This window comes from Stegodyphus dumicola, chromosome 2 (genome assembly GCF_044657685.1).
Source record: "Stegodyphus dumicola isolate Sdum_Otavi_A_Nest chromosome 2, ASM4465768v1".
NCBI lineage: Eukaryota > Metazoa > Arthropoda > Arachnida > Araneae > Eresidae > Stegodyphus > Stegodyphus dumicola.
The window spans coordinates 33859192-33873369 of NC_140769.1; the positions used below are offsets into that span (position 1 = coordinate 33859192).

Below are 14178 nucleotides of genomic sequence, written 5' to 3' on the forward strand. Positions count from 1 at the left end.
AGATGCCACGGCGCACAATGAACTGGAAGTTGATCTGTCAGCACTATCCTTATCTTCAGGGCAGATGTTTTTATTTTATTCGGCTTATAATTCCTTACTAAATGTAGTATTTCATCTCGATGTACTCCGTCTTTGATATGATTTAAATCAAATTCCTCGTCATTATAAATATCACAAATACACATCAAATAGATTTTTGGTTGCAATTTTCTAATTTCGACTATGTGTAATGTATGCTTTACGCATGCGCGTATTGAAAGAAATGTTTAATAAAGTAAACAAATAAATATTAAGCTTTTTTTTGTAAATTTTGATACTCTTTAGATCATAATTGCTCTTTATTTCATAAATTATGGTTTCATTATTTTTAATTTTATAATTTCTGCATGCCATCTTACCAGATTTAAACTGATGATCTATAATCCGGAAAAACTGATAATCCGGAATCGCCGAAGTCCCGACGAGTCCGGATTAGACTTTTGACTGTATTATGGCAATGAAAATTGATGAGTAAATACATAAGGAAAGAAATTTAAGTACTATTCCGTTTTAGGGACCGTAAAAAATTTCAGCAAAAATATTTGCGCAAAAGCGCCAAATCTAGTAAACACGCTCATTTAACTGTGCGCCAAATCTAGCGAACATGCCGATGTTCATATATTTAGACAGTTCTATATTTATAAGTTGCCACTGAAATACTAGTTTAATTTTTTAATTCCTTTCTAATAACGCTACGGATTTAACAATTTGGGAATTGCCCAATGACGAAAAGTCTGCAATAGAAATTTTTCAAAGAACAGGCATCATTCATGATGTTTTTATTATGTTCAAACAACCACGAGATGAAACCTGTAATGAGAAGAAAGGATTAAGAAGTCAAAACTAGTTCGAAGGATCGAAAATCCCCTTCCTTACAACCATTAGGTTCAACTATTTTTGGTGTCAGGAGATGACATCTATTAAATTTTGTGAACTTCAGCTGAAGATGAACCACAATACAACTGTAGAATGGAACAGTTACATGCGTGAGGTGTGTGCTGCAAATTTATTTACTTGGCTTAACTTGAAAATCGGCAAATGGGGCAAAACTATTGAAGTAGACGAAAGCCTTTACAGTAGAAGAAAGAATAACATTGGACATGTTCTTCTGCCACAATGTGTTTTCGCCGGATTATGTAGAGAATAGAATGAATATTTCTTCTCAATCGCTGTTCTAGAACGATCGGCGAAAACTTTATTGAACGTCATAAAAGAAAATATTGCAGAAGGAAGCATTATTTATACTGACTGCTGGAAATTATACAAGTTAGATGAACTGCAAAATGCCGGTTTTGAACATTTTACTGTCAATCATAACTACAATTTTGTGGACCCCAAAAGTGAGTGTCATAGACAAACAGTAGAGCAGCTGTGGGGCAGTGCTAAATGGAGCAATAAAAGTCTCACTGCTCGACAGCATTTCAATTATTATTTGCCCGAGTTTATGTACAGACACTTGCACCAAAAAACTAAAATATACTCTGCTATGTTGGAAGACATAAAAAAACTTATATCTTGCATTTAATTTCAGTTATGCTTAGCCTTCTGTTTATAAATTATAATAACAAAAAAATTTATTTACTTGAAATTAACCTTTCATCTAAACTAAAACAATAATCTTAGATAGTTATCTACTATTATGTTTCCTTTCTTGCCTTAGGGTTACCGTAATTATTTTTGGCAGCAATGGCATCAACAGTAGTTTGGTGATCTTTTATCCCCCTTATAATGGAGTAGTACTGAAATAGTTGAACCAATTTATCACAAAGACAAAAAATTGAAATTTAAATAAATAAATTTATAAAAATCCTATAAATGTAGAATTAGAATTTGGTAAATGTTAAAAGAAAAATTAAAATAAACCATCAGAAGAAAAACCAAAAATGAATAAAGTAAAAAAGAAGAGGAATCCAAACAAGTCCAACATAATGTCTGTCGTGAGGAATAAGATACATAGAAATTAATTATAATTCCTTTTCCTAAGAAAATCTTTGTTTTTCTGAATCCAAAATTAGCTGATGAACCATTCCAATATATTTTTTAATCTTAACAATTCGCCTGAAAATGCTGGTCCTTCCTCAAGACTAAGTAAAGATACAAAAGATACAAATCAATTACAGTGAAGCAAAGGTACAAAAAGAAAAAAAAAAAAAAAAAAAAAAAAAAAAAGGCAAAAATACAAAGTAAAATTATTAATGAAGATTTTAAATACTCTAAAATGAACCATTCTTAAAACTGAAAACTTACTCATAACACGTAGGAAAAAATCAAACGTAAGTGAAAAAATTTCATAAAAATTGCAAATAATCTATAATGTAGCAAAAAAATTTTTAAACATAACTTTGAGAACCTCTTTTCGAACATCAGCTGAAAATAACCGTTAAAATCTGAGATGCCTTGGGTTGCCATTTTTGCCTCTTTAGCAAAACTAAAAACCATAGTCAAGAAAGCCGTCTCCCAAAAGGTTAATTTAACCTTTTGCAGCACAGTGTGTCCATTCTGGACACACCTAAAAATTTCCTTCTGCATGCACAGAAAAATTGAATGAAAAAGGATTTATAGATTGCTATAGGTTACTCTGAACTTTCTTTGTAGATGGCAGCTCAACATAAACCAGTCCATATATTTTAGGCATGTTTAGTTTTTTAAGACCCTCATTTTTCAAGGAAATCTTCCAGATTTTTTTTTAGGGTATAAAAGGAATTGTTTGAAAGAAAAATTCTATGTTATTTTTTTGGCTATACGCTAATCTCCTTATTCTATATTAGTTTTAAATTTTTACACCTTGAAATCCTTCCTAAAATCAAATGGCGAACTCTAGGTGTGCCCAGACTGGGCTCACCGATAATCTAGGACAACTGAGAGTCTGCATTCTTTGTTTCTCCACATCTCATCAGTCAGTTCATTGATAACAATGTTCGTTTCAGCACTCTTTTCGAAGCTCTATTCAATCAGTGTGTCCCAAGAAATAACCCACAGAAATAAACGATAAGGGCTATCTTCGCAAAATTTTACTTGTGTACTTCTCTAGACCTAATTAGACAGCCTACCCTTTTTTTTTTTTTTTTTTAAATCAAAACTCCTACTTTAAAAGGTAGTGTGCCAGAAAGGGTTAATGCTACAAAGCAAAGAATTTTGAGTTTTAAAGAAAAGCTTTCTATTCAAAAACATACGGACACTTTGAAATGTCAACTAAACAGAGAGTTATTCCTAAGTGTAAAAAATATCAGACACTTCCAAAGTAAAACCCAAACTTAAATTAATAACAAAATTTCAGTTAAAAAAATTGCAATTATAATGAATAAATAAATTAAAGAAAAGCAGAAAAAAGCAAGACCATTAAAAATTAAAATACAAAGTTGCAAATATTTAATATACTTTAAAAATTACCAGAAGCTCAAATGGCAGTCAGTTTTTTGTATTTTAAAAACTATTGTCAAAGGTGGCTAGAAATTTCTTAATTATAATGCAATTTAGAATAAAATTTTATAAAACATTTATATATATATATATTTAAATATTACAAATTTAATCTTAGTAGAATGCAAAGGAAAGTAAGAAAAGGAAGCAAAGGACACATGTTAAAAAAGTAAAAAGTCTTCACATCATAGACTTATCATGGCGACTTGAAAATAGTAAGTCCTATAATTAATTACAGCCAAGCAAAGATACAAAAAGAAAAATAAACTAAAAAAAAACCTATATAGCTTTCTAAAACATCATTTTTTATCCTTCGTTATTGGAGCTTTCAGATAAAAAATTCATACTTTTAAAAAGCTTTATAGGGTGTAGACAACTCCAGACTTATTTTACAGACTGTTAATGAATTTAATTGGAATTGCATTTTCTTTTAAAAATTGTGCCTAGAATTAAAATTTCATCTTTTTGTTTATCTATTTCAGTACAGACTTTTTGATTCTGCAAATCTGGTTAATAATTTTACTTGCTATAACTTTTTTATACGCTATTACTTTTTGATTTTTATTGGTTTTATTAAGTTTTAGACAGTAGAGGTAGATGGTGCAATCTTCTATGAGATTATAATTGTTGAAAGTAATAATGTCATCAATATATCTGAAAGTGTGTTCAAATTTAGTGAAATCATTATCAGAAAGGCTTTTAAACCCTTTAATGCATGCAGTTGCTACTTGGCAACACACTCATATTTAATTCAGTAAAACCAAATCCAAACACAAATTTTAGCTTACTGCATAGTGTAACCAAATGAATATATACTGTTTACATGTATAGTTTTGAAAGTTTAGGTGTGGTGTAATGGTCATTATTGTGAGTTGATATGTAGGGTGTAGACATCATTTGTGTTAATGAATTTTTTATTTTGTTTTTGTTGTTATTTTGATGTATTCAAAGTTTTAAAATTGTTTGAACAAGTTTATAAGGGGTGTATTATTACATAAAATTGTTATAACACATTTGGCTATCATATTTTTTTTGTATAGTTAATAATAGTTTTTCAAAAATTGGAATAAAAACTTAGTTTAGATTTTTTTTAGTATTTTTCATATTTTATTTTATAGCTATGCTAATGTAATTTTTACTTTAAAATATAAATAAAAATTCATGCATTTAAATGGAAAGAATGGGTTAAGAAATTTAAATTATTTAGAAAAAATAAGTTACAAGGATAAGCTGAATAGGAACTTTCTAGTGGAATACCATGTATTTGCAGGAAAAGAAATTTTGAATGTTTGTTATAGTCTGTAAAGCGAGAAATGTAAAAATTCCTTCCATTTTTGCAAATCCAGAATAGTAAGTATTTCGGAAAAAAATTCTGCAAGCTTCAGAAGACTTTCATAAATTTCTTTGAGTGGTAGAGACATGCAGAGATTTTCAAAGTCATAGCAGATAATATTGTAAACTTGAAGATTTTTAACTTTTTCAATAATTTGCTAATTGTCGTAAATAATCCAGCAGTAGTTTTTATCAGCTTTACCTTTATCAAATACAATATTACAAATAGATTTAAGTAGATTGTTAAAAATTTTATCAAAATTATTCTTGAAGTTTTTAGCACTGTTAGCTATAAATCTAAATTTGACAGGATTTTTATGAAAATAAGGAAAAGCATAAAGATTGGCAAATCTATTGTTTGTAGAGGGAAAAAATTTCCATTTTTTGTGAAAGGCAGAAATTTTGTTAATAATACTTCTTTATTTCTAGAGATACTATAGGTAGCAGAATTTTTCAGCTCACATGTACACCTGAAACATTTGTTAATATATATTTATATATATGTAAGGTATAAAATATAAAGAAATATTTATCAAATTGTCAACACACCTTTAAATTACTAATTTTTAATTAAAGTAACCCTTTCAAAGCATCTGCACATTCCCTGCATAGAATTGCTGTAAACTTTTGCCCAATCACTATCCAGAACAAAAACAAAGACTTTACAAGCTTATAAAAGTACCGCAACTAACTATGCATCATCATTTGCCACTTTGCTTTTCTGCTGGCAAAGTATCACTTAGCATCTGCTAGCTATTCTCTGCTATTTCAGGTATAATTACATATATAAAATAATGTGCTAAGAAATTTGTCATCCAGAAATCTAATGATGTTTAATTACAAAGGTCCTTGTGCTTCTTCCTAAACCCCACCTGGTCATCCACTAAACCTAAACTTCCATACAACTATACAGCAGTTTTCTTGTCCATGACTAAAAAGTGAATCAGTGCCTTTCCTAATCAATCTGCCATCTAATAAAGTTATCTACAACAAAATAAATCATTAGCTTTATACGAATAAAAAAAATATTTGTTAAATTCAAATTACATAGATATATATGCATATTAAAAAATGTTTCAAATGAACATCAGTATGCTAATCTTTGAGTTTAAATGCTTTTCAGATTAAGAGTTGAACAATGAAAAAGTGTGATGATCCATTTCTATATTTTTCCTGTAAATGCACTGTTTTTATACAGACAGACAGAGATGAGAAAATAGTAAATTAATTTTTTTAATCATGTTCAACTTAAGTAATATAGAATAAAGTGCAATAACAAATTTGAGATAGAACAAAAAATGCACAATATCTCCCTTTCATTTAGTTATAATATCACAATCAACACCAAAAAGAACAACAAGCAAAATTAAGATTTAACCAACGCAAATTTATAGTCAGATATTCTACATATACTAGCAGATGCCTAATATAGCATTTCGCAAGCAAAACAAATTTTCAATCACTAGACCATTATTTGTATCTGTAAAATTATATTATTATTATTTATATCTGTAAAATGAATTATTAAATTATTGTATTATTGTAAAATGAATGATTATTTATATCTGTAAAATGAAACTACATAAAATTAGTGCTTTATGCAGTGCTTGGGAGAGAATGACTGTTTTTCATTCAACTTGGAACTTATAAAACTTAATATCTAAATATTACTGCCTTATCAGCAATTTTCCCCACAAAAATTCCATTTATGATCTGAAGGATGACTGCATTAAACGAAAATAAAATTTTAATTCTAAATTCAATTTCAGAATTAATTTTATTCAAAGAATTTTTATACTTATTTTCACAAAAAAACTCTACAAAATTATATTTCAAAGACATGATTTCGATTAATTCAGGAAAAGTAACCAGGAATAAATAGAGAAAACACGTAAATATGTATAAGACAAACCCATGAAAAATATTGAAAGACATTGAAGAACATTTTTTACAATACAGTCAAAAGTCGTTAATTCGGACACCCATCATAATCCGGAATGATCTATAATCCGCACCTCAAAGCTACAAACTTTCTGTGCATGCCTCATGTTGACGCAAGCGCATAGGCGTTTACGCATGTGCGTAAGACCTTTATGGCTGTGAATATGCGTGTGCGCAAGCGCATAATACGTTTACGCATGCGCTTTTAATGTATAATGGACGGTATAAGCTAAGCTTAAATTATCTAATTCAGTTAATGTTGCAGATTATGTTGTTCCTTAATCTTCGAATTGGATCCGGCTTATTATTTTTTGCAGACTGTTAGAGCAATTTTATAAAAGTAAGCTTGAACTTTCGATTATGTCAAATAGAATTTAAGATATATATTTACTAATATGTAAAGGATCTACAAAGTGAAAGTAAGTTTTGAAATCTGAAATCTGTTTATCAATTTCACACTGCTCTGCGGCAGGGGGCGGGGTGAAACGCCGCGGCGCGCAATGAATTGGAAGTTGATCTGTCAGCACTATCCTTATCTTCAAGGCAGATGTTTTTATTTTATTTGGTTTATAATTCCTTACTAAATGTAGTATTTCATCTCGATGTACTCCGTCTTTGATATGATTTAAATCGAGTTCCTCATCATTATAATTCGTTTCCGATAGTGAAGAAAGTGACAGAGAGGTTATTGAAAATGAAAACAATTTGACTGACAAATTAGTCGGTATTCTCGACACAGCAATTATAGGACTTGAACAGCAGAACTTTGTAACTAAACAAGAAATTATGTCTATTTAATAGAATTAAACAGAAAGTATTATCACATGAAACGAAGCAACTTAAACAACTTACATTGAAAGAAATATTTAATAAAGTAAACAAATAAATATTAAGCTTTTTCTTTTTGTACATTTTGATACCCTTTAGATCATAATTGTTCTTTATTTCATAAATTACGGTTTCATATTTTTAATTTTGTAATTTCTGCATGCCATCTTACCAGATTTAAACTGATGATCTATAATCTGGAAAATTCGATAATCCGTAATAGCCGAAGTCCCGACGAGTCCGGATTAATGACTTTTGACTGTATTAAAATAACATTAAAAACATAATTTCTGCAAAAAGCAATATTTTAGCGTGTAAAACTTCTATAATTATTATTCACTAAGATCAAATTATACTAAGAGATGTAAATTACGATTTTAAGAAAAGAAATTTTATTGCCTAATTTTTAAATGAACTGTAACCATGCTAAATTTACAAGAATGAATTCAGTTATTACAAATGTAAGGAAAATGCACCAATTTTCATAAATTACAATACATGAATTTCATGAGAGACATGAATTTTAACACAGAAGAGGTATTTAGTATTTGTTACAATGAAATAAACAATAATCCCCATTGTATATCATAATGTATCTCAAATTTTTATTAAAGTAACATAAAGGTGACCCAAATATTACAAAGTCCGAGATCCAGGATCGTCGGGACTTTGGTGATTTCAGATTACTTTGGAAATTTCCACGTTTTAAATCCTCAATTTAAATCTAGCAGGATTACATGTAGAAATTATAAAATGAAAAATATGACAGGTTGTTGGTGAAATAATGAAGTATTTATGATCTTGAAAGAATCAAAATTTATAAAAAAGAGAGGAAGGAAAAAAAAAAAAAAGAGCTCAATATTAAAATTTGTTTTGTTCATTAAAATTTCTTTTTCAACTTAAATTGTCTAAACAATTTCATTTTATGTGTTAATACTTTTTCTTTTAATACTTTGATGTATGTGCAAGCATTTTTAAAACTGTACATCTGTCCTCTCATGATCTTGCAATGCTCCACACAGCAGATTTTATATTAAAATATTTCAGGAATTCTAGGATGGTCTTACTGCTGCACTAATTTTTAAAAGACTACTTCCCACCTGTATTTCAGCATGCACAAAATTCTGATACTGAATGGATGATTGATGGATACATAGTTTTGAGAAAAGAATAAACTAGAGATGTTTTCTTTTACTAAAACTTGAATTCTGATAAACAATTAACAGTAATAACAATAGGCTGAACAAAATAATAAGCCATATCAAATCAGAAAAATAAAGCAAAGGGCAAGTTGTAGTGCTACTTAATCTTAAGTTAATCAAAGCCTAATTCCCTTTTTCTCTTCCCTGCAAGGTCAATAAAAGGAAATCAGTATATGTTCAAAAACAAACACTCAAAACAACATTCAAGCAAACATACATCTTTGCAATTTACTTATTGCCAACAAGGTTAGATAAGATAAAAAATATTCTCCCACAACCATTCAAGAGACAAAAATAAAATGTAATTCACAAGTCAGCAAGAATTTATAGACAAAACAACATGCAGGATGATTCAATATTATCATAGATAATGACATTTCAAAGAGGGGGTGAACCTCAGCTAATCAGAACAAAAGCTGATTTATAGCACACTTGCTTTTCCTTGAATATCATATCATCTGTTCCTACAATGTGCAAGAAAAAGGAAAAACAAATCTCCCTCCCCCAAAAAAAAGTGTTTTATAGATGGCTTGAACCATTCTGATTGTTGGACATCCCGATTTTGAACTTTGTACTGCATTTAAATTACAGTACAGGTAATAAATATTCTAATAAGGAAGGATAAAAATCGTATATATACTCCACTGAAAATAACTGACACTTTTTAATTCATTGTACATTTTAGCCATTATAAAATCAAAAGTTATGTTAAAACTAATGATATGAACATTTAATTTCTTTAATGAAATCTGATATGAAGATGCTCAAAATACAAATTCTCCAGATTTAATACAGATACATATTAATACTATGATTAGAATCATTAAGTTCATTCGTAAGCCTAATAGCACTTCTAAACCTACATTTTCAGTAAATTAAAATGAGAAGATGCAATTAGCAGGTTCTAAGAATACAAAATTATGGATTCATATAAACCTAAACAGTGTTTATATTACAGAAACCAAGAATATCATTTGTAGCTAATTGTTAATACTGTAAAGTAAATAAAGAAAAACACAAATAAGTTTTCATTTGGATAATAGAAAATCATGAAAGATGCAAGTATGGAACAAACACTATTATGTATACACACACAAAATAAAATAAAATAAAATAAAACGTGCAGACTAAATGACTTTTGCAGAACTTATCAAATTAAGACATATAAAGTGCACTTAAACAAATTCAAATCATTCTTGTAAGACTCAATAACTTCCATATCAGTTTGAAAAGCACAATACAAAATATATGGATTTAAAATTCAATATACAGTCATAAGCTTGCAACACTCCACAGTTTGGAATAATGATTGATAACATGCATAATTGCTCACTGCCATATGCATAATCCCCCTTTCCATTGTGAGCTTCTTTATCTTTTATGCAATATACATTCATATATTAACTAAAATAGCACACCAAAGAACAAATGTCAAAGATATTACGGCAACAATGAAAGCTGTTTCAGTGGAAGGGGCACTTAAATGTTTAGAAAACGAGGCTTCAAAAATTTCATTTCTCAAGTATCAAAATTAATAAATTAATTTCACTTACTCTAATTTATTTGAAACAAACACATTTTGTTTTCCAAAATAAGTATTATCATCAGACTGAGGGATTAGCCATGGGAAGCTTTCTCAATTCTATTCTTGATGACATCTATATACATCATTTTGAATTCAAATTACTGAAATATTAAATTTCCTAGTTTCTTGGATCTTGGAGGATGGTGTTCAGGCTTTCAACTGTATCAGCTTTTACCTGTAATTGGAGAATGCTCTTGGCATATGGCAATAATTTAAAAAAATAAGTGCTACCGTGATCAGCAAACATTCTGGGCTATTTGAGCGAGGATATGATTTAGTCTTGACAGGCAGAAATGTTATTCAAAAATACAAAATGCTATATATACTACATAAAAACATAATTATTGATTAATATGCCCCATTGTGGTTTTTTTGAACAAATGTTCTACCATAGGGTCATTCTATGCAAGTCAGACAGTGTGGTCATAGGTTGAAGACCAAACATTTCCTGAAAAAGTTATGTGAGCTTGAAAGGATAAAAATCTTGCAATATTGCATTTTCAGATCTTCATGTACTTTCTGGTTTCAGATAAACCATGGTAAATTTGTGATGGCTCTTAAAACCTTATTTTAAAAAACCATCAGTTTTTCCTCTCAGTTTTTAAAGTCCTAGCTCATATAGGTATGGCATAGAAAAGTGCAAGTCTCATTATGGTGAGATATAAAGTTCTTTTGATACGAAGGTCTATTTTGGATCTTTTCCCGATGAGCCTGTGTATAACCATAAAGGCTGCATTAGCCTTGATTATCATAAAGATCACCTGTTTTTTTATAATTCGTTTGTGCATTTAATATGATGCCTAAATATTTAGTTGAATTTACTACTGACAGTAATTGATTATCTTCATATATTTAGGTTAACTATGACGATTTGTGTTTTAGCATCTAAATAAAATTACACTGCATTTGCTTCATTTAGTTTGATTTTCCATATTTCACATCAATGTGCTACAATATTAAGGCTCAATTGCAGGTTATCAATGCCATGTTGCAGCCTAATTGATTTTGCCGCTGGCATACTTGGCTAACTTGCAGTTTAGTGGTTTTGGTATATCATTGGTATATGCTAAACAAGGTCAGCGATAAAACTAAACCTTGTGGATAAAAATAAACCACGGATAAATTTTTTGGTTGAAAATGTAGCTTCTACTCACATCCGGAAAGTTCCACATTTCAGATAAGACTGAGTAATTTGAGCATTCTAAGAGGTAATTTGATTCTTGCAAGTTTATAATCAGTCCTAGATGCCAAATTTTATAAAATGTCTTTTCCATACCTAGGACACAGGCACCCACACATCGTTTTCTGGTAAACACTTCAGCTATGTTTTCCACAATGTTTAGGATTTGCATAGTTGTATTTAGAGCTTGTATAGAGTTAAAATGATTTTTTTTTCAATATTATTTTTGATGAGGTGATCATTCAACTTTTGACGAATTATCGTCTCAAAAATCTTCCCAAAACACAGAAACAGACTGTAGGTCTATTATTCTATATCTAACTATGGGATTTTTATCAGATTTTAAAAAGCTGATAGGATAGTGTGCTTCCATTGCTGTGAAAAGTAGGAAAGTCTAAGACACACATTAATTATGTTGGTAACAAGAATGACAAATTTCCTTGGAGCTTCTTTAATGGCATTAGGTGAGATTTTGTATCGTTTGACATGTTTAAAGTTTTTTCAAGAGTTTTGGGAAAAAATTCTGCGATTTCCAGTTCTGATTGAGTGATGACATTACCCTGTATAAGTGGGTTCATACACTCAGATTGGAAGTTCTTGATCAGCAATAAGCAATTTTCCCTATTGTTAACCATTAAAAAACCTCCCCAGTTTGATACTATTGAATTCACAATATTTTTACTCTGCTTGATAAAAGAGGCTTAAAATAAAGTTCTTCATAATGAATTCCACTGATCCTATTATTTAGTTCACATGTGAACCTGACATATCCAGTTCCCTTCTGTTTCTTGCCATGCTGATTATATGAAATAACTCCTTAATTACTGTGTATCATAAGTTTTCATCTGTTTGCCTTCCATTACATTTAAAATCTTGTCATTCCACTAAACAGTGGTTTTCACCATTTCCCATGTACTGGAGGTTTGCTCCTCCATGTTAATTCTTGATCAAGAACTCAACTATCTGATAACAGCTGCAAATTACATTGGTTTTTACTTTGTGTTTTCTGCCGAGTGGTTAAAAATTTTCATATCAACGCAATAAAAAGCATTCTCTCATTTTGAGTGATTATGAGAATTCAGTAAACATTCCTTTCTTTCCATTAAATAGCTATAAAATTGCATGTATTTCATATAAGATTAATTTTCATGTTGTTTTTCCTCATGTCACTAAAATTCACAGTTTAATATTTAAAAAAGGACCACTATTTTACACATATGTACTCCAGGTGTATCTACACTTACTTGCTAATATGGCTTAATAAACATCAGCCAAACTAAGACAACCTTAATATTTTGCTCTGAGGAGCATGAGATATATGTTATGAAAACAAATAAATCATATATTGCCCAAAACTGCTGCTTCAGAAATAACAACCTCCATTTTCTGCTTCCAAAGTTATTCAAAACATAGCTTCTGCTGGTGAATTAAATATCCTAGAGGCATTTCACATTCATGAAAATATTTCAATAGTTAATGATTCCTATTATAGTTATTCAATAGTTAATGATTCCAATTCTAATCCATCTTTACCTTGAGCATTTAAAAAAATGATTTCATAATTATTTTCATTTTTGTCAATAGATGGCACCAATAGTCTTTTTCCTCTTCCTCAGCTGGAACTGCCTCACATTTTTTGTCTTTTGTTATCGCATGAATGCATGCTTCCCCTATGTCATTTTCACTTCTGCAAATGAAGAAGGCAGCTTTACAAAATCTTCAAAAATAATCCTGCAAATCTACGTAACTCATGCTGATTCTTGTCACTATACAATCCTTATCAGTTCATTAAAAATGAAAATCAATAGTGTCAGTGGAAATTTTTTAAAAAATTTCTAGCCATTAAAAAAAACTGACTTATACAGTGATTAAACTGACATAGTCCTAAACTCTTATCAAAATGCTGAAATTAAATTAAAAAAAAAAATTCATTACCTCGCATCAGCTTCACTATAATATTCTCTGGCTACAATGTCTTCAAACAGTTCTCCACCAGTAACTCTGGAAAAAATTCGAAATGGAATATCATTTTTATGCTTACAAATCATACATTCATTATCAAACACATCTTCTGCTTACCAAGAGTACAAAGCCTTTCACATATTTTTAAAAAGTATTTTGATTTAAAAAACTAAAATATTTCCAGATAAATATTTTGTTTAGTAAGAATTCAATAATCATCTGCTACAGTTAAATACGTTCTGACTTAAAAATGGTGCAGGTAAAGCAATTTTAGATTAAAATTATGGGGTTTCCCCCTTAAGGAAATAAGTTTCTATATTATAATTAATAAAGAGAGAGAGAGAGAAAGACAGACAGAGAGAAAGGGGAAAAAAGACAAATTTGAAAAATATGGGACTCACATTTAGAGATACATAACAAGCATATTATAAATAATAAAATAAAGACCATTAAGCTTTCTTTTTATAAGAAGGGAGGAAATGAGCATTCAAATACATATTTTTACAATAATTTCAAAAAAGTACCTGAAAAAAAAATCCTGTCTTTGCTGCATCTTTGTCAACAATAAAAAACTAATTAAGGTTTAAATTTCATGTTATTTAAGTCCAAATAGTACAATGTTAATTTTTTTGAAAGTAAAACTCATCATCAGAATCGTTTAAGCACATACAAATGAAAGGCACACATAT

The 14178-nt window shown here is 29.5% G+C and overlaps 1 protein-coding gene across 3 annotated transcripts in view; it reads right to left on the minus strand.

The window, feature by feature from the left end:
• Positions 1-14178, minus strand: part of LOC118184155 (calcium/calmodulin-dependent protein kinase type II alpha chain-like) — a 219313-nt gene that overhangs the window by 116578 nt on the left and 88557 nt on the right. For all 3 annotated transcript variants that reach the window (XM_085810560.1, XM_085810559.1, XM_085810558.1), the window contains exon 5: positions 13463-13528. In XM_085810560.1, the coding sequence (XP_085666686.1) occupies positions 13463-13528 (66 nt within the window). The remainder of the gene's footprint in view (positions 1-13462; positions 13529-14178) is intronic.